Here is a 20,770-nt window from a genome sequence, read left to right as displayed (position 1 = left end):
GGTTTGACGGTGTCCTCGACAAACTGCCAACAGGAAGCGTTATCTTCATGGACAACGCTTCTTACCATTCACGGCGGTTGGAAGCAGGGCCGACGACGAGTTCCGGCAAGGACGACATCCGACAGTGGCTGACGTCTAAAAAGATTTCATGGAACCCCAAGATGCTGAAGTAGCAGCTGCTCGACATTGTGGACTTGGTAAAGCAACAGCCCCTAAAGTATCATGTGGACACTGCTGCCGAGACGGCTGGCTGCATTGTGGTCAGGCTCCCATCGTATCACTGCGAGTTCAACCCTATTGAACTGATATGGGCGCAGCTCAAGAACGGCGTTGCTGCCCGAAACACGACGTTCAAGATTGTCGACGTGGGGACACTCCTGAAGGAAGAAGTTGACAAGGTCATCACTGACAACTGAATTAATGCTGTCAGGCACGTTATTGACATTGAAGCAACGTTCCGACGAGGCGGTACCACAAGTGCCCACATCCAGCCCACCGCCATCCAGCTGGATGGAGAGGACACCCCATCCGAGATTGACCTGTCTGGTGTCGATCCCCTTGACAAAGTTTAACGCCACCATTATGGAGAAAGCGTGGAACACCTCGGAACACAAAACGGTCCTCTTAAAGACCACTCATATGCTTTAAGATCGGATTGTTGTTCTTGTCCACCACTGACCTCCCGTGTCTCATGTTGTCATGCTCCTCTGCTTGTTGCCGTATAGCATTTCGATATGCAGCCACCAGACCAACTTTTTTTTATTTTTGTTGCGATAATGTCTAAGCTGGTGTATACATTGCACTGTGCCGTGAATCATAAGTATAAATTTCAACTTCGTGAAAACAAAACTTTGCAGCCCATCTACGGCAAAGACATCAGATGCCATATTGGCCCTTATCGCTGTCTAAACATCTTTGCTACGCAACAAATAGAATTTTGATTGCAAATAAGCTCTTTTTTGTCTAAGAAAAACGACACAACAGATCACCGCCAGTGCTCTGCTTTAAAGCATTAATGGGACGTCTGTGACCATTCACACGACTGAGGCCTCTGGGAATAAAACCGTGTGTTAGCACAGCAGAGAGCGAAATCGTAGTACCATTGTTCTGTTTTGAAGTCTAAAGGGGACGCCTGTGGTCATTCACACGACCGAGGCCCCTCTGAAAACAACAATAACGTGCGTCAGCACTGTGGGCAGCTAACTCTAAATGCCAATGATCTGTTTTGAAGCATAAACTGGAAATCGGTGGCCATTCACACGACCGAGGCCACTTTGAGAATAACCATAACGTGCGTCAGCACTGCGGGCAGCTAACTCTGACTGCCAATGATCTGCTTCGGAGCGTAAACTGGACATCGGTGGCTATTCACACGACCGAGGCCACTCTGAGAATAACCATAACGTGCGTCAGCACTGCGGGCAGCTAACTCTAACTGCCAATGATATGTTTCGAAGCGTAAACTGGACGTCGGTGCCATTCACACGACCGAGGCCACTCTGAGAATAACCATAACAAGCGTCAGCACTGTGAGCAGCTAACTCTAACTGCCAATGATCTGTTTCGAAGCGTAAACTGGACGTCGGTGGCCATTCACATGACCGAGACCACTTTGAGAATAACAATAACGTGCGGCAGCACTGTGGGCAGCTAGCTCAAACTGCCAATGATCTGTTTCAAAGCATAAACTGGACGTTGGTCGCCATTCCCACGACCGAGGCCATTTCGAGAACAACAATAACGTGCGTCAGCACTGCGGGCAGCTAACTCTAACTGCCAATGATATGTTTCGAACCATAAACTGGACATCGGTGGCCATTCCCACGACCGAGGCCACTCTTAGAATAACCATAACGTGCGTGAGCACTGTGGGCAGCTAACTCTAACTGCCAATGATCTGTTTCGAAGCATAAACTGTACATCGGTGGCCATTCACACGACCGAGGCTACTTTGAGAATAACCATAACGTGCGGCAGCACTGCGGGCAGCTAAGTCTAATTGCCAATGATCTGTTTCGAAGCGTAAACTGGACATCGGTGGCTATTCACACGACCGAGGCCACTCTGAGAATAACAGTAACGTGCATCAGCACTGCGGGCAGCTAACTCTAACTGCCAATGATCTGTTTCGAAGCGTAAACTAGACGTCGGTGGCCATTCACACGACCGAGGCCACTATGAGTATAACAGTAACGTGCGTCAGCACTGTGGGCAGCTAACTCTAACTGCCAATGATCTTTTTCGAAGCATAAACTGGACATCGGTGGCCATTCACACGACCGAGGCCACTCTGAGAATAACAATAACGTGCGTCAGCACTGCGGGCAGCTAACTCTAACTGCCAATGATCTGTTTCGAAGCATGAACGGACATCGGTGGCCATTCACACGACCGAGGCCACTTTGAGATTAACCATAACGTGCGTCAGCACTGCGGGCAGCTAACTCTAACTGCCAATGATCTGTTTCGAAGCGTAAACTGGACGTCGGTGGCCATTCACACGACCGAGGCCACTCTAAGAATAACAATAACGTGCGTCAGCACTGCGGGCAGCCAACTCTAACTGCCAATGATCTGTTTCGAAGCGTTAACTGGACGTCGGTGGCCATTCGCACGACCGAGGCCACTCTGAGAATAACAGTAACTTGCGTCAGCACTGCGGGCAGCTACCTCTAACTGCCAATGATCTGTTTCGAAGCGTAAACTGGACGTCGGTGGTCATTCACACGACCGAGGCCACTCTAAGAATAACAATAACGTGCGTCAGCACTGCGGGCAGCTAACTCTAACTGCCAATGATCTGTTTCGAAGCATAAACTGGACATCGGTGGCCATTCACACGACCGAGGCCACTCTGAGAATAACCATAACGTGCGTCAGCACTGCGGGCAGCTAACTCTAACTGCCAATGATCTGTTTCGAAGCGTTAACTGGACGTCGGTGGCCATTCACACGACCGAGGCCACTCTGAGAATAACAGTAACGTGCGTCAGCACTGCGGGCAGCTAACTCTAACTGCCAATGATCTGTTTCGAAGCGTCAACTGGACGTCGGTGGCCATTCACACGAGCGAGGCCACTTTGAGAATAACCATAACGTGCGTCAGCACTGCGGGCAGCTAACTCTAACTGCCAATGATCTGTTTCGAAGCGTCAACTGGACGTCGGTGGCCATTCACACGAGCGAGGCCACTTTGAGAATAACCATAACGTGCGTCAGCACTGCGGGCAGCTAACTCTAACTTCCAATGATTTGTTTCGAAGGGTCAACTGGACGGCGGTGGCCATTCACACGACCGAGGCCACTTTGAGAATAACCAAAACGTGCGTCAGCACTGCGGGCAGCTAACTCTAACTGCCAATGATCTGTTTCGAACCGTAAACTGGACGTCGGTGGCCATTCACACGAGCGAGGCCACTCTGAGAATAACAATAACGTGCGTCAGCACCGTGGGCAGCTAACTCTAACTGCCAATGATCTGTTTCGAAGCATAAACTGGACATCGGTGGCCATTCACACGACCGAGGCCACTCTGAGAATAACAATAACGTGCGTCAGCACTGCGGGCAGCTAACTCGAACTGCCAATGATCTGTTTCGAAGCATGAACTAGACATCGGTGGCCATTCACACGACCGAGGCCTCTCTGAGAAAAGCAATGACGTGCGTCAGCACTGCGGGCAGCTAACCCTAACTGCCAATGATCTGTTTCGAAGCATAAACTGAACGTCGGTAGCCATTCAGACGGCCGAGGACATTCTGAGAATAACAATAACGTGCGTCAGCACTGTGAGGAGTTAACTCTAACTGCCAATGATCTGTTTTGAAGCATAAACTGGACGTCGGTGGCCATTCACACTACCGAGTTCACTCTGAGAGTAACAATAACCTGCGTCAACACTGTGGGCAGCTAACTCTAACTACTAATGATCTGTTTCGGAACATAAACGGGACGTCTGTGGCCATTCACACGACTGAGGTCACCCTGGGAATAACAATACCTTGTGTTAGCACAGTGGAGAGCAAAATACCCGTGCTAGTGCTCCGTTTCGAAGCATAATAGGGACGTCGAAAGTTCCCTTGAAGTCGACGGCCATTATGACTCTTGGGCCGCACTTCGGTGGGTTGGCTAACACCTCGTGGTGGATGAGGAGCAGGCTGCCCTGTGCGCCGAACCGCGGTCTGAAGGGGTGTGGCACAGATTTCCTAAATTTCAGATGTGTCATTTTATTCGCTTGAAATATGTGGTAAAAACAGCACCGATTGCTTGATGTGAGGGAAAGTCGGCTACAACATTGATGAAGGATTGGTGTGAGGACGGCGATGTGGGAAATGCCAATACCAGTAACTGGGCCTAGTTCAGTTCGACTCAAGCTTGATATCGTGTCTTTCAGAAACGCTGCGATAAAGTGAAACGGTCTTCCATAGAGACCTCAGCTTTAAGCCTCCCATTCTAGTGCAATGTAGAGGATTAAATCGAACCTTTTTGGAGCCGATAAGAACCACAATGCACAGATTACAGCCAGACTTGTTGCCGAGGGCAGGGTTGTGAAGTACTGGAAGGTCGTTTTTGAGTACTTCGGTGGCTTCTATATCTGGTTTAGAACAAATGGAGGCATTCCTGGGTTTTTTGATGCCGTAGTCTGTAACAAGCGTAATCCCCTTTTCCGTTGGTGCTGCTGTAGTGCCCCCATCAGCTGACCCGGATGTCAAATATATAGTGCAGGTCACGATTTGGGGTCCCTTCTCGCACTCAGATCAAGTGGGTCGCGTCCTTGGAGGACTGGGGATGTACTGTTGGAGCAGAATTGTAGGATCAGTCTAATGGGCTGCTAAGAAGTTATACCTTACGACGAATCATGCAGAGCCCTTTGAAGGCTGAGGTCTAAGGCTTGCAACGAGATCAGATAGGTAGGTGGTCGCTTCCCACTGTCGGTGTGCACTTGCCATAACACTCGGCTTGGGGAGCCCCACGTTAACCGTTAGCTCTCAGGCCCGAGCCCGCTGTACTCGTCATACTTTTGCACCAATAACGCAGATAACGAGTCCATCTTGTCCAGTCCAGAACCATTTCAAATTTGCCTGATGACTCCTTATCCAATTCCACGTCGTGAACTTTAACAGCAGAGGGACGTGAAATTTATTTTCTTTTTTTTTCTTTATAGTGCATTTTGTCTGGAAATAAGTATCTAAAAATGATGCCTGCGATAGTTTTTAAGTAACGCGGCTCGGAAACAAGCTTTTTGTGCGGTGCCACTCATTTCATCAAATGACATTTCCGCGACAGTTCGTTTCATCAACGCTGCGATGTTTTATCAACAGATTGTTTAATCGACACTCGCTCATCGACATGTCTTGCTATGTTTCGTCGACAACATTTTTGTTTGGTTAGGGGTGCGCTGGTTGGTTGGTGAGCGAGGGTACGGGTACATGCTCGGAGGCAGGATCACCCTTACACGCTGCTGCGAAGCGGCATGCACGGGTGGGCTGGGTGGGTCCACATTTCTGTAATGAACTGTTGGAGACTGTCACCGCAAAGTGTCGTGAACCGGGTGGGTCGGATAGTTTAACATGTGCCCGAGTGATAAACGCAAAACAAAATATTCCTACAGCGTGCAATTTGTGTGTCGATGAAAGTTCACAGCACGGTGTGATAGTATCGATGAAACAATCACTGTCAATGAAACGAGCCGTGAAAAGTTGATGCAACATGTGCCGATAAAACGACAGGGACCCTTCTTTCCGATGGTTCCATAGAAGCTCTGACAATGAGGACTGCGAAGTTGCCTCCAAGAAACTCAATATGTTTTTTACACTAGTCTGTCTTTGCCAAGGTAGACCAGAAAGATGATGGCAGACTTTGAAGAGCTCGTTCGTGGCTACGGCCTGGTATAATGCAGAGATAAACATAAATCAAAAATGTAATTAGACGGTTTGATTTGTTGCTTGATTCAAACATTGTTGATTTTATTGTAATAAAGACAAATCATTCGGCCACTTGCATTCGGACCAAGATCAGGACATTGGAGTATTCGATATCTTTAAAATTTTTTATTTAAATAAATATTTCGCATATAAGAAAGCCACAATTCATGAAGTGGGAAGCTGCCCTTGCAATCAATTTTTATTTACATACTTTTTATCTTTCACAAATTATTAAACCAATGCTGCGATACAATATTGTGGACAAACTTTCCTTCTCAAGTAAATTAAAAAAGTTGCTTCGTGTTTACCGGTAATACCTCAGGCCGCGACGCGACGCGAGTGGGGGTACACGCGTTACGTACCCGGGTTTCGAAGCATAAACAAACGACTGACAGGGCCTCTGAGAGCAAGCAGAATGTTCGGAAGCATTTGAGAGAACCAAATCTGCGTCCCTAAAATTCTCTGATATTTCTTTGAAAAGAAGACATCAGCTCCTTAACGTCCAAAACAACGTCAATTAAATGTTTGTAACATACGCGTCACTGGCTTTATTATTTGTATGCCACATGTATGTAACAGCTCATTACTGCGAACGAGGGTGCACCCGCGGGTACTCTCGCAGTCATAGATTACCGTGCAGCTGATTGCGACGCGGAAACTTTACAAGGACGCCACGCTTCACAGATGAATACATACTGCTTCGAAGGCGTCATTTCAGTAGACAGATTATTTATTAACGACAGCAAAGATCCGGTCGAAATCGGGTTAAGGCACTTGCTGTGTTCGCAGTTCACGTATGCCCCTCCCGCACAGTCCACTACACTTATAAAGACGAGTTTGGTGATCGCTGCATTTTAACGTCGCTCCACGGAAACCACTGCGAAGGAAAGCCAATGCCGTCACGATTTTGAGGCGCAACCTGAAGCAGAGAAGCAGACGGCTTTCGACGTTTGTACGATGCTAGGCCTTACTCCCGCATCGAACTTTTCGATGGCAATGCTATCGCTGGATTCTCACGCTGTCGCGCAGAACCTATTGCGAATAAAAGTGGACGCGGTTACGACTTAGCGACATATGCTCGGGTAACTGAAAAACCGCATTAAAAACAGAATAATTGCTGCAAGATACTGGAGTCGTAGAACATCTGCCCGGCAGCCATGTTGAAAATATTCATTTGCCAGAAGGAGATTGGTTCGGGCAGGTCGTGACGTCACGGAAACAACGGGACGCGACTGGTGGCGGAGGAATACAAGATTCCCTTTGAAGGGCAATTGCCGCTCTACCTTCTTGACTTGTAACCGACTGTAGATGGCGGCACTCGTACGTGTGGCCAGAGAACTGGCTCGCGCCACTGATGTTCCCTCCTCTGCTCTTAATTTCCTCCTTTCTGCTGCTCGCCCTTGAACGTTCAGCGCTCAGCGCGTGCTCTCGCTGACACATCTGCCAGAAAATGTGCCAGGGATGCTAGCAGTACCCAGTTCGCCGAGAAGCGGAGCCCACCTATACTCCGTTTCATACTTAGCGTGCTACGCTGTCAAAGCTACTGGCGCGAGCGCGTGGCTTGTTCTATGGTCTTGTTTGCGCGAGAACGCGTGCAAATGATTAACGAGATCAAGCCCCACGCTCGCGCCAGTAGCTTTGACAGCGTTGCACGCTAAGTATGAAACAGAGTGTAGCTCATTTACCCGAGCGAGAGTGCCAAGTTGGGCAAATTTTGTTCTTTGATACTAGCTTGTTCCGCGCCGCAGGGTTGGCAAAGCGATTTCGTCAGAGGCTCACGAGCTAGTAGCTAGCTTTATAACTAGTCAAGAATTAAAAACATATTCAATAAATCAGTGAAGAATGTCATCAAATGATAAAGCCCATGTATAAGACATGTCTTGTCAGCATTTCGTGACCAAAAGAGCTTTTGCACGACATAAACGCTTAAATTCATTTTCGCTGTAAGTCAGAGCGCAGCCGACATAACAGGTCAATGAGGCCAATCAAGCAGATCCAAAAACACTACGTCACAGAGCTCAACGTGTTTTAGTCCGTTTGTTGTCACCGAACAAATCAACCGGCCCAACCACGCACCGTGGCCATGAGCTTTTAGTAGGCGTGTGTGTGTTTGTGCATCTTGTAGTCTTTGACTGTATTTGGATTTATGATAAAACAAACAATAGCAGAATATTTTTTCAAGACGGGTGTTAACAGAGGCGCTCTATACAACTCATCGTTTTGATGATAGTTTAAATAAACATGATTACCGATTATCTGACCTTATAATTAACCACCCCAATATTGTTGAAATGTACGCCAAAGTTGAAGAATCCGCATGTCCAAGAAAAGGGTAAAAGCATATTTTTTAGCCCCAGTGACCTAAACTTCAGAAGTGTTCCGCAAGCGGGTAGCAGATTTAGATTTTTCTTATAGTGCTTTTGATTTTTTTTCAATAATAATTAATTGCATTGATAATTTGATGTTGAAAAAATATACCAATGTCTTTCGTATATCTTTATATATATATTTTTTGTTTTAATGCAACAGAAATGAAGAATTTTAGATTAACGCTGACGTTGTATGGTAATGAATGTGATCTCAGCAATGGCAATGTAAATTTGAATATTCTTTTTTTTATATAATTGCTTTTTATAATTACGCTGATCCTACACACCGATGACAACTGTAAAAAGGGGCTGATGGCCTTGTCAAGACTTTTAATGTAAAAAGATTATTTGCGCCATTACAACAAAGTCCGGCGTCGTCAGCAGCGTGACCGAGCGATGGTACCAAGATGGCCGACGGCGCAAAGAGCAAAATACGTAAAAAATGTTCGGATTGAGGTAAAATTTCTCACGGAGGGTCCTGTAAACAAAATACATTGATGGCTTTGAAAAGAAACTTTGGCACATTTCGGTTAGGGTGGGAATGGAAACACGGGCCTCCGGGGTGCCAGACGGGCACGCTTCCCCAAAGCCACGGCGGCTCTTTTTTTTTGTTTTTGTTTGTTTGTTTACAAACTCAACAATTAATGATTATTACAATGATAAAACCTCGTACATAGGGCTCGAGCATAAATGTAAAATTCTCTCAAGTTCTCCAAAGCGTCTAATATATTGGCACCCAGTCGGGCGGACACTCTAACGTGTCGTACATATATTTCAGCCGGCGAACAGATTCCGTAAAATACAATCGAACAGGCCGCGCATCCACGGCAGCATGCCTTACAGCCATTCCACTGCGCCATATTGCATGCAGGCCCAGAAGCATCAAAAGGTCAACCGGAATTTCGATGTCTTTGTGAGCCGGAAGGAACCTGAGACCATGCGGCGTTAAGATAAAATCTTTTTTAATAGTTCTCTGGAGAACGTCCCAAAAAAGAAAGCTGTCTAAAAATACAGGTTCCGTAGTTTTCGGCTTTTTGCACAAAAGACAGTCAACGCCCCAGGTGGTGCGGTGCTTGGAGGTAGAAAGCCACACTAACACGAAGCGCAAATTGGCTGTTGTGGGGTTGAGGGTTTGAGGTTCAACTATTTCAGTCCCGTCGTCGTCAGCCGGTCCGGGAGGACGCAGCGAGCGTCTTTAAAAGTAAATCTTCCCTCGTTCCGTTTCGAAACGTCAAAGATTGCCGACGCATACCGTGAGTAAAATGCTGCGGGCGTTTTCAGCAAAATTATATCGTTTTAATTGAACAGTGAACTCCACCACCGATATTTTCCTGTAAACTTCGTGGGAGTTTGTTGCATTCATCATGCGGTGTGAATAAATTAGGGCAAGTTTTCCTACCTGCCCACAGATGCATGAACTGAGGCCATTTTTAACGTAGTGAACATAGTTCTTTTTTTATTTTGGAAAGAGGCATTGGAGCATTTATTATGGTACAGTCACCTGAGAGCTGAGAACTTAGGAAGAGCGAGCAAGCTTTCCCAACTTTGTCTCTTTTCTCTCTGGCACTGCAACTAGTTTCAAGTTGCCGTTTCAGTAGACATACCTGCTAGCAGGTACAAACTGCTCTGAAGCAGGTAAAAGACAGGGGAAGTCAGGACGGTGCTGACTCAGTGTTTCGCGCTTTTCGCAAGGTGACGAATAAGTGCTTTTGAAGGGTATGCGGAATACGCAAACAATTTTTGTTATGCCCGTCGTTTGCGTCTCTCCAGAAAAACGAATAATATGTTCTACAAAGGCGCAATCACAAGCCAAGATCTACGATAACAGTGCGTTTGCTTCGGTGGTCGGTGTAGTTATATTTTACCCTGCTCTCCGCAACACCGTGTCATGACGAAGAGCCGCTGCATGTCGCCAGCTGATCCGGCTGCTCGACGGTGAGGAAACGGCGAGAGTGACCTCTGAAGTAAATGTAAGTCCTCGTTCGTCCAGTTATTCGGTGTCAAAGTGTGGAAGATGTACAACGTGTACTGAGGGCGGGAACTGCGAGCGTTTAGCCGTATATGGCAACTTCGCTGCAAAACTTATGCTGGCAACGTAAGCGATTTTAATAAGGCCACCACCGCGTTGCGCCGCGTTCTCTTTCCCTTTTCTTCCCCCCCCGTGCTAGGCTCACCGTCACCATGGCAACGAAGTGTCTTCTGATTGGACGTACACACGAACGCAGACATTCAAGGCGTTTAGCCGTCGATGACGGAAGCAGGTCGAGGGAGCGTCTTCTCACTTCACTCCGCTACGCTTGGTAAAAATTAATTATAATCTGAGGCCCGAGTTTGTACCGAGCCTCGTCGGAACCGCTAAGGGTTTGCCAGGCGACCGCTCCTCGCGCTCACAGTCACCCCCATGCCGGCGTGTACGGCTCTGGTTAGACTGGTTAGAGTCGCCACGTTTACTTTAGCAGACGATATTCGGCAAATGAAATCCGCTAATGCTGGCTTCAGCTTCTGCGTTGGCGTTTCCCTCTGTTCAAAAGACGCTTTGTTGCCAAGGTGACGGTGAGTCTAGCAGACGGACAATCATATCCGGAACTGAACAGAAGTGCGGTGAGAACAGGTGCGTGCTTGGGCTCTTTCTCCGTGTTTTTCAATGGGCGGAACGTGAATATAAAGAGTTCGAAGTAAGGACTTTACGCGAATGACCGATTTTATCCAGCGCCTAATATTTTTGAGAGCTTTACAGGAGAATCATGTTTTTAGCTTGGAATTTCGATTAGGTTTGTTGTACAGCGACATGGTGCTGAATACCGATGTTCCGGCTGATTGTTGGTTCCCATAGGCATCAGAGCCCGGCTACGTCATTTTCAAGTTTGCTTCTAACCGCAAATGAATTTCGGCAATGATCCGATAGCTCACGTGCCGTCCGAAGCATGGCGACACAGTGCCGGGTGCTGAACCGGGTACTGAGCCGTGTGCTGAGTAGTACGACAAAAAAGAAAAAAAAAGGAACACTACCATTTCATGTTTATTTTCCGTGCTAGGTGTATAAGTCACACGACATCAATTTCCACTAGCTGGGAAATTGACATCATGTGACCAATACACCAATTCAGTTTCTCCACTAAATCTAGCGGTGGAATCAATAAATGGCAGGCTCTTCTTCAGTCTCCGAAACGACTGTTGAGGCGCGCTCACAGCGTACAAAAAACAGTCTGCACATATATTTTAGGCATACACATGTTACATGTATCAAGCCGAAATTCCTCGAACATGCGTTAGGCCTGTCAGCAGACAATTGTGCCTTAAAGATACACTAACACCCCCCCCCCCCCCCCCCCCTCTCGGGCCCATTTATTTTTTGCCAGTGCTAGGCGATTTATTATGGTATCAATATTTTACTACAGCGTCACGTATATTTTTAATAAGGTAAAAGGGCTCGACTGCTCAAAACCGAAACCGAAACTGGGCTGGGGAGGACGAAGAAATATAGAGGATGAGAAAGTTACCGGAAGTCTCGTGGCTGTGCAATTTTTTGTTTTCAGTCATTGCATTTTCAGCTTTTCAGAATCCATAAAAAAGAATGAGTATCATATTTTTGTCTATTTTCAGTAGTGAGTGTGTGCCTTCGATTACCCACGACCTTGGTTCTTTTTGGTGGCTGTGTCTAAACCAGCGAAGTAAAGGGGGCTTAGAGAGATAAACTAATATCCTATTCACCAGGAAAAAATGACCCCCTCATGGCTGCAGCCTTGTTGTACAATTTTGACCACTAGACGCGCAACGGTAACAAATCCTGAAGCTTTTACGCAAAACTGAGCCAATATTTGTATTGCGATCGCTATAAAAAATGCTAGACTATTTTTTTTTTCATTATTGTTAGCCCTAGAGATCAGTGTCTAGCTCCGGTAGAAACCTGAAATACAGTAAAATACAGCACCGCAGCTGACGGCATCTAGCGGGGGCATTGCGAAGCTTCCCGAATTTTTGTCGTAAAAGCCCACTTTGGACTGAAAACAAACGAAGCCTAACTTATCTTGTCGGTACTGTTATTAAAGATCAATAAGCAATTATATGTGCGCGGTACTTAGTTAAAATTCAGAGGTAAAACTATAACATCACGTGTCTAGTGGTCAAAATGTGCAACACGGGGGCGGTCAATTGGGGATCACTTTCAGCTGCCACTTTATCGCTCCAAGACACTGATCTCTATTGTAGTAGGCTGGATCGTGGATCGGGAGCCCACCGGTGGCACCGCCGGCGGCCATTACTTGACACCAAGCAATACACTCAAGTCTATGGGAAAAACAAACAAAAGTAGGAATATTGAAGCTTGTACGCGCAAGTATTTTATGATGTGTTGCGATCATTATATCGGGTGTTTGGAGATCGAATCGGTATTTGTTAAGCGTTCGAACGCCGATTAAGAAAATTAAACGTGCCGGAGTACCCACGGCTGAGCTGGCAAGCTTGCTCTCGTAGTGGAGTAAACAAAGGAACTTGCCGTCAATAAGACCACCCTCAGAGAACCCAGAAGTTGATAAATGTCGAAAAAGTTCCATGTTAACAGCGGCTTTCCGGGGGTGAGGGAATTCCGCGCAGCAAAGCCCTCAAGCTTGTCGTCTGCTAAACCCAACTTGACGAAACCGCCACAGACTCCGCGGTAACTCTAGGTGACTCTTGTCTCATTGAATTGCACTACATTTTTCGCCCAGCGGAGTCACTCTCGACCGCAAAACATTAATTTATAAGGACTGTGAGGGCTGTCAGTTTTAATGCTTGTGCACAAGCTATTTTGCTTGTCCCCTGGACAGCAGCCAAAAAGTTTTAGTGCCGAAAACAGTTTAGAAGCGGGGGAAACGGCACTTTTTCACGCTTTCCCCGTAGAGTCCTGTGCATTAGCTGGTGTCAAGTGATGGCCTCCGGTGGTGCCACTCGACCCTAGCAAGACAAGCCTTGATCCGCAATCCAGCCTACGACAAAAGAGATCAGTGCTCTAAGGTGCTTTACCTCGTCGGTCTAAATTATAGAAAACGGCCCGTGACCACGGAGAAGAGAGTGAGCGCGACTCAAACCGGTCAGTTCTCGATCGCCGTTCGGGCGAAAAGAAAACGAATTTCGAGCAACCAATTTTGTTCTGAATATCTGGGCTCTCATATGTCATGTACAAATAAAAAAACTTGGAGAGCATAAATGCCCTGTCAGTGTCCCTTTAAATTCTGCGGCGAACACTGTGCTTTTTGTATGTAAGTGCGAAGTCGGATCGGTGGCCGAGTGAGCTAGCGCACAACAGCTGGGATCACGTGGAGCGAAAACTTGCGCTGCAGAACCCAGTCAGACTGGGTTCAGTCCCCCAGAGCCGTATATACAGAGTTTGGTCATTCATTGGGAAGTGTAAAACGCAAATCAAGAGACGTTATTTGCCGAAAGCGTGCTGGGTGTATTTCAGAGCGTCTTCACAAATTTGAGTGTGGCCAACCAAAAGCCGCAAATAATACCCTGGCGGTGGTCGCGAGAAATAAACTTAATAAGTGCGTCAGAGTAACTCTCGGTGGTTGGAAATATGGTGCACGTGATGTTTCAATCACGGTCATCTAAAATCGTGGTGGAAGAGTGCGACTAGCTGAACGATCGACGTAATCCGTACGCCAGGCGCCGAGGGCGGGGAATCTGCCGTCCAAGTGGTCACACTGTTTCCGAGCAAAGCAGAGTTCGAGCGGCACACAGACTTGTACCGTACGCATTACAAGTAATCAAATTATTTGTAATCAATTACTTTTTCGAGTAATTTTGTAATCAGTTGATTACTTTTATTAGGCAGTAATCAGAAGAGTAATCTGATTACTTTTTGAAGTAATAAAATTACTTGTAACCGTTACAATTTGTCCACGCCCCCCCCCCCCCCCCCCCCCCCCCCCCGGGCACACGCCTTTTTTTTATGAAACGACAAAAATAAAATTTGCTCTTTTTTTTCTTTTTTTTTTCGAACGGAAAGACGAAAGATTTTTGCGGAGCTGTAGGAAACGAGGTCAATCTTTTTCTATGTACAGTTTCTGTAAAATATCCGTTTTTTTTTAGTTTTTTTTTTTAGTTGGGACTGGGAGTGGGAAGCACCAGTGAGTGACAAAGGCTATTCAGGGCCAAGTTTGAGGAAGCAGAATGTAGCTTTGTGAGTCCTTCGTTCAAACTAGCCCCCTCACGCACACACACAGAAATAAAAAAAAATAACAAAAAATCCTGCTTAGGGTACCTACTCGCGGCCCGTAAGAGAACCAGAACCGAAGAATGCCTAAAGCGGATGCAAAATATAACAAAAGCAGTTGAAATATTTCCACATTTCTCCTACGTGGTCTTTGTGACAAGCAATATGTTTCGAGTTGAGAAGTGGTTGGGGCGATCTCTTCGGCTAATGGATACTACACATGATCCGCTTCGAATCCTGGAGCTGCTGCTCTTTGTATAACATGCGAGCTCATTCACATGTGAATAATAAAATGAGCGACGCAAACTTTGAGCGACAACACTAGCTCAAGCTTAACAAGATCTAGAACCCCCTCCGCTCCCCCCCCCCCCCCCCACACACACACACACACACTGGCGAACGCCCAAATCATCAAACGTCTTCAAACAAATTCTATGCTTATGTCCGCATTGTGAAGGTGCAACGACCACGAAGAGGGAGCCAGTTTTTCTTCTTCAATACTTGTGCAAATGTGAAATATAGGTTGGAAGTAGGTCATTGTTATGAGCGCTAAAGATGTGTCTTCACACAATAAAGTAATCGGAAAAGTAACGATTACTTCTTTAAGTAATGTCCAATTACTTTTGCCGTCGAGTAATCAAGTAATCTAATCGAATACTTTTTAGCCAAGAGTAATAGTAATTGTAATCGATTACTTTTTCTTAGTAACGTGTACAAGACTGGCGGCACATTCGTTTCTTACGTCCTTCTACATGATCATAATCGAAACAGCACGTGCACCCTATTTTCAACCATAGGCAGTTACAACAGTTAACTCTTACGCGCTTATAAAACCATACTCCAAAGTATACAAATGATATAAGTTGTTTCTTGCTACCACCGCCAGGGGATTCTTTTCGGCTTCTGGTTGGTCAAGAGAGCATGTCAAGCCCTATTTCTGGGTCTGGTGCACACCCTGGACCTGCCCGCGCCTCCCATAGACCGAACGCTCTCTATACACGCTCTGCAGTCCCCCACCCCTGGCCCGTCACGACTGCGTGATGCACGTTAAAGACTCCAGGCTAGCGGTATACGTACAACACTGGCTAGATTTATCATCTACAGCTAGGAGACAAGTCGCCCGTTGAGGCAGATTAAGTCCTAGGGTGTATAAACGTACCCACACCGATTTTTTATGTAAAGGCGCTGTGCATATGGCTTTAATGTCTTCTCAATAAAATGACAACTGTCCTTTTAGTACTGCATTGCACACATTATTACACATTATAACACTTTTCTTTCTAACTTTCTTTTAAACGCGTGCAGCATAATAATTCGAACGTAATAAAAACAAATAATACGATACGAACCTCCCATGTAGTGTTTGAAGGAGGGCAGGCTCGCGTCGATGGCGACAGATATTGGGCCAACCGTTGCGACTGCCTTCTTGAGCTGCTCCTCGCTGTTCTCGATGTCCACGAAGCCACTGACCCTCATGCCAACGTTAGACTTGTTGAAGCAGCACACATCGTCCTGCAAACAACGCCACACTTGCACACGCTCGTAAGCTATAACAATACGCTTCTCTACTTAGCCCCCCCTCCCCATCCCCCCCGTTTCCAAAAAAAGAAAGAAGGCTAAAGCCGCGGTTGCACTGCTTGTACATCATGCATCGTATGCAAAATACACGGAGTTCCTCCGCAGATAATGGTGACAGAATTATTCGCGGAGACGTCTCAAGCGCATTTGAAGCATGTTTGCATTACGCATACTACGATGTTTTTGTGTTACCATTGTGATCATCATATAAGAGAGAGGCACGTGCCTAGGACAGTGTATGCTGGCTTTATTTTGTGCGGTGTATATGGGAGCCCGGCGCACGAGGACGTCAAATAAACGTTCATCAAATGCGATCTTTCTTCTGTATACTGGAGGCGCCCAGCGCGAATCGTATGGTCTCAGTTATATGAATGCGCTCTCAACATGAAACAGAATTGGTAATGATTAGGCACGGGGGCAACTAAATATCCGTTATCCGTGAAGACCAGGTTCTGCGATCGCAAAATGCGAGCCTAGAGTGGAGGATTACACTTAGGATTCTCGGGTGTATATATATATTGGGTGCACTTACATTTATCAGTGCACTTTCATCGAATGTGCACTGAGCAGGTCAGCCTTATAAGGCTGACCTGCTTGAGCCTTGAGGTTTCACACAGTATACAGTGTGAAACCTCGACGCGTATTTTTTTTTCTGTAAAAAATTAGAGCAAAAAAAAAAAAAAAAACTCTTCAATTTCGACGTTAGGCCCGTGCGCAGACGACCGAGCTACCGACGCCATTAACTTGTGGCGCCATCTCTCGATAAGGTCCGCGTCTGCTCGCTCTGCCTATCGGGAAATTACATCGCGTCAGTGACTCGGTCGTCTGCGAACGGGCCTAACATGGACTTTGGCAAGGATTTTTACCTAATTTCTTTACAGGAAGAGAACTACGCCTTCAGATTTCACACAGTAATGGCGAATTCCACTGGGCGTTTTGGTCGCGCCGCCTCCGGATCCCCAGTGGAACATGACCACTGCTCCGGCATCGGCGGATGCTTTCCCGTCATTCAGCTGCCCGGGAATCCCCTTTCCGCGGTCGCCGCGGTCATTTCGAAGACGTTTTCGCAATCGCGGCGCTAACACGTGTTCCACGCACGAGCGGCAGGAAATGGCCTAGGCGCTTCTAGCAAAGATTGCCGGAATGCCCGTAGCGCGGCAAATACCTTCTCTTCTCCTTCCTGGAAAACGAACCGGCTGTCGAGCCAAGGGGTAAGCAAGCGGCCATTACGGATTCTTCTGATGTCGAGACAATCGAGGAGCCCAGCCCGCGACGTGCTTCTTCTTCTGAGGCGAGATGGGCGAGATCAGACGAGATGCCCCACGAGAAAGGAAGTCACGTGTGCGCGCCGAGGGATCGCCCGGCTGGCTTCCTGCTGAATCCGCCGAAATCGTGGGAGCGACTTTTCTCGGATCCAGATCGAGATCTGGAGCGGGAGGTAATCCAAAACGACCAGTGAAACACGTCGGTCTCGATCCCGATCGCACAGGGAAATAGGCTCGCTCCAGAAAAGTTGATCCCGGCGCGCTCCAAAACGACCAGTGGAACTCGCCATTACATTCACCTGCTCGGTGCGCTTTGAAAGCTTAAACTTTCTCTGTGCACGCGTCGATTTTTTTCGGCTCGTTTTAGAGCTGAAGGTCCACTTGAGACACCATATATAGTTGCCTTGGAGTTTCGAACGCAGCCATTTCGAAGGTGTTTAGGTTGACGGAATGTAGTCCAATATAGTTGACTATAGAGAACGTCAATTATTCCGTGATATTCGCAGCTCCAACGTCCTATAGATGGCAGGGCGTTAGTTCCAAGATGGCGGAAGAAACGTACATAGATTTTTCATGCGCCTGCTCGCTGACGCTGGTCAGTGTGCTTAAATGAAGGGTGATTTCAGATAAGATCGACCAAAGGATGGCTAGTCGACATTTTCAAATCAACTGATGTTTTTATATGTTATTGTCTAGTGTCTGGTATGAACGAATCCAAACTTAGTTTTGACTAGAAAAAATACTTGGGGACAGGAAAAATCGTAAGGCATGAGGTGGTGGACAGTTGCATTAACGCGCACTGATGGAGGGGGCCCGTTTGAGAGTGAATAACTAAAGCGATAACATTAGGAGAACTCTAATACGTTTTAGGCGCAAACTATGGGTATAGCTTGCTTGTAATATAAAGTAATCATATTTATTTAAAATTTATTTATTTTTCTAAAAATTGACAAACATGCCTGCTCGAACGACAAATGGCAAACTTTGGAGGTCTGTATCTCATGAAATAATTTAATCATTATGATATAATTTGCAGATGTTATTCTACTAATATATAGCTAATATTTAAAAAATAACTAAGGTATCTGTGTGATACAATAGTTAGGATATATTTAGTCAAACATGGAAAAAAAATCAAACAAAGAAAAATTCCGATGCGAATAAAAAAAAAACACCAACCTCGATTTTTTTAAATTTAGGTAACCTGTTATACTCTATTTCGGCATTCATTTCCATTAAAAACATGTTGCATCATTTTATTGAGAAAGAAGATACAATTCCCCAAAGTAGGGTCCTTTTTCAAAGCCTACACTTAGCAGTGTTTTATACAAGAACTGACTCTGAGTTCCAGTTTCATGAAACCAACACACATCTTTTATATATTTTTATTCAGATGTGGCCAATGATAACTAAAGAAATCGTTCACACACTTAAATTAAGGAGAAACTACTGTGTACAAAGAGGTATCATATTACGGACTAGTGATCCGAGAAAAGATCATGCAGCCATCGGCCACTAGGAACTTTGTTTACCTTATTCTCCTGCGACACTATATGCTATTCCCTCTTCCGCTCTACCTTCATCTCTCTCTCTCTCTCTCTCATATATATCCCTGATATATATCCAGAACAAAAACATGTTCAAGCATTCCCTTTCTGCGTGGTAGTTTTCTGTGGCTAGCAAAAATCATTTCCTCGCTAAGCTCACGATTATGGCAAAATAGTTGCCGGAAACCGCAGACGACACTCGTCGCTAGTTCTGGCAAAACGGCCGATACAATCTTTTTTTTCGCATTTCCCCGCTCGCTGTCAAGGACAAGGGGGTTCGCTTCAACCAGCAAAACATGGCCGCCGACGCCTGTTTACTGAGCAGTCATGCCTGTCGCCATCTCACTCGCTGGCGTCCCGGGCGATAATATCAGGCACAAAGGGGCACACCAACCGGCAGCATTATCCCCAAATACTCGAGCCTCGCGTAAATACATAGAGTGTAATCGCTGTCGCCATGTTATCGTAGTAAGACCGCCCCCCCCCCTCCCCCAACGGGGGACTGCAGTACGCGACGGCGTACTAACACAACGGCGACGATATCGACATCGCGGGCTCCGAATTTTCCCATAGTTCTACTCCACGGGCATTTCTCGAAACGCTTGATATTGTGTACGCCCGCCTGGAAGGATTTCAGGCGCGTAGTTAAGATAAGGCGGTTCTCCGCGGCAAAAGAAAGCAATTTCACAAAAGCTTAAAAGCGGCGGCGACGCGTGTGCGGTGAACGCTTGTAGTTTTGGTGTAGACAGGGTGTGTGTGTTCTCGTTGTTGACACCAGCCGGCGATAAGGCACAGCAGGCGGTAGCTCAGTACAGCAAGGGCTAATCCGAGTGACCATCAACGTAACCCCACCGCCAACCCCTCTCGAACCGGTCGCCGACATGGCTCAGGTAGAGCCACTCTATATGGCAGCGTAGCTGCCAGAGTAGCGACACGACGCAAAATTATCTAGATGCACGACGTCAGAAGCGCTGATAGTGATCTCCATTTTGGGCCTGGGAGGTTGCCATGGTAACCGTGCTTCCAGCGACGCCGGGCGGCAACCTTTGTAATCTAGTTGATATCTCCATTCGTTCATTGAAAAGTGGTATAAGACGCTTGTCATCGCGGCACGGCAAGAACCTCTGGAGGAACGGTGCCTGTTTTTTTCTGAAAAGTGAGACGATTTGCAGCCCGGGGACTGTCGGGCGACGAGAGCTGCTATGGTATCGTACGTGCACGGACAAGGCGAGTGGTTTTCGGCGCCGCCGGGATGGCGGCCGCTTCGTGGGACGAACGCACCGTCCTAGTACTTTCGGACTTCGCTCCGATGGAACAAAATCCGATTACGCCGGCCACGACAGGACGATTGGCTCGGGACATGACTGCTGCACGACTGCCCCATAGTGAGCGAGCATATGTTTAGCATCATACTTCTTCAAGACCCGATCATCCCTTCAAGATGAGATTTTCTCACCGACTGGTGAGGAGCGACGTCAACGGGGTTCAACCAAGAAGGACGGCCTCGTGGTCTTTAGGGAATTGTTGACGCCATCGAAAGAGACGGACGTCGCATATGAGATGTTCTTGCCGACATGCCAAATGGTCGTTCGGAAGTTTACCCGCATTCAAAAAGTCAATATTTTTATCTGGTGTAGCACACATAATCGTGTTAAAGGGGCCACGAAATTATTTTTAAACTTCTTCTTGCTTACCTGTAATCCTCAACTCAAAAGAGAACTGTGAAATAACGCAGTCGTGACATGCTAGGGCACTGGTGCGATGACCCCAAGCTTTCACCGTGCTTTTTAAGCGCACCGTAGAACTTGGCATTCGCAAGTGATGATAAGTTTTGTCAGGGCACTCACTGGCCAGGAACGCGAATTCAAATATCCATGGACGAATTGATTGCTGA

General features: G+C 46.7%; 1 protein-coding gene across 1 annotated transcript in view; it reads right to left on the bottom strand.

Moving 5' to 3' along the window:
* Positions 1–20,770, bottom strand: part of LOC120841081 (procathepsin L-like) — a 54,040-nt gene that overhangs the window by 6,230 nt on the left and 27,040 nt on the right. Inside the window, exon 5 of the mRNA XM_040211908.2 lies at positions 15,836–15,998. Within this exon, the coding sequence (XP_040067842.1) occupies positions 15,836–15,998 (163 nt within the window). The remainder of the gene's footprint in view (positions 1–15,835; positions 15,999–20,770) is intronic.

Source organism: Ixodes scapularis, unplaced genomic scaffold (assembly GCF_016920785.2).
Source record: "Ixodes scapularis isolate PalLabHiFi unplaced genomic scaffold, ASM1692078v2 PGA_scaffold2__306_contigs__length_199485367, whole genome shotgun sequence".
Taxonomy (NCBI): domain Eukaryota; kingdom Metazoa; phylum Arthropoda; class Arachnida; order Ixodida; family Ixodidae; genus Ixodes; species Ixodes scapularis.
This window is presented reverse-complemented; position numbering and strand designations above follow the sequence as displayed.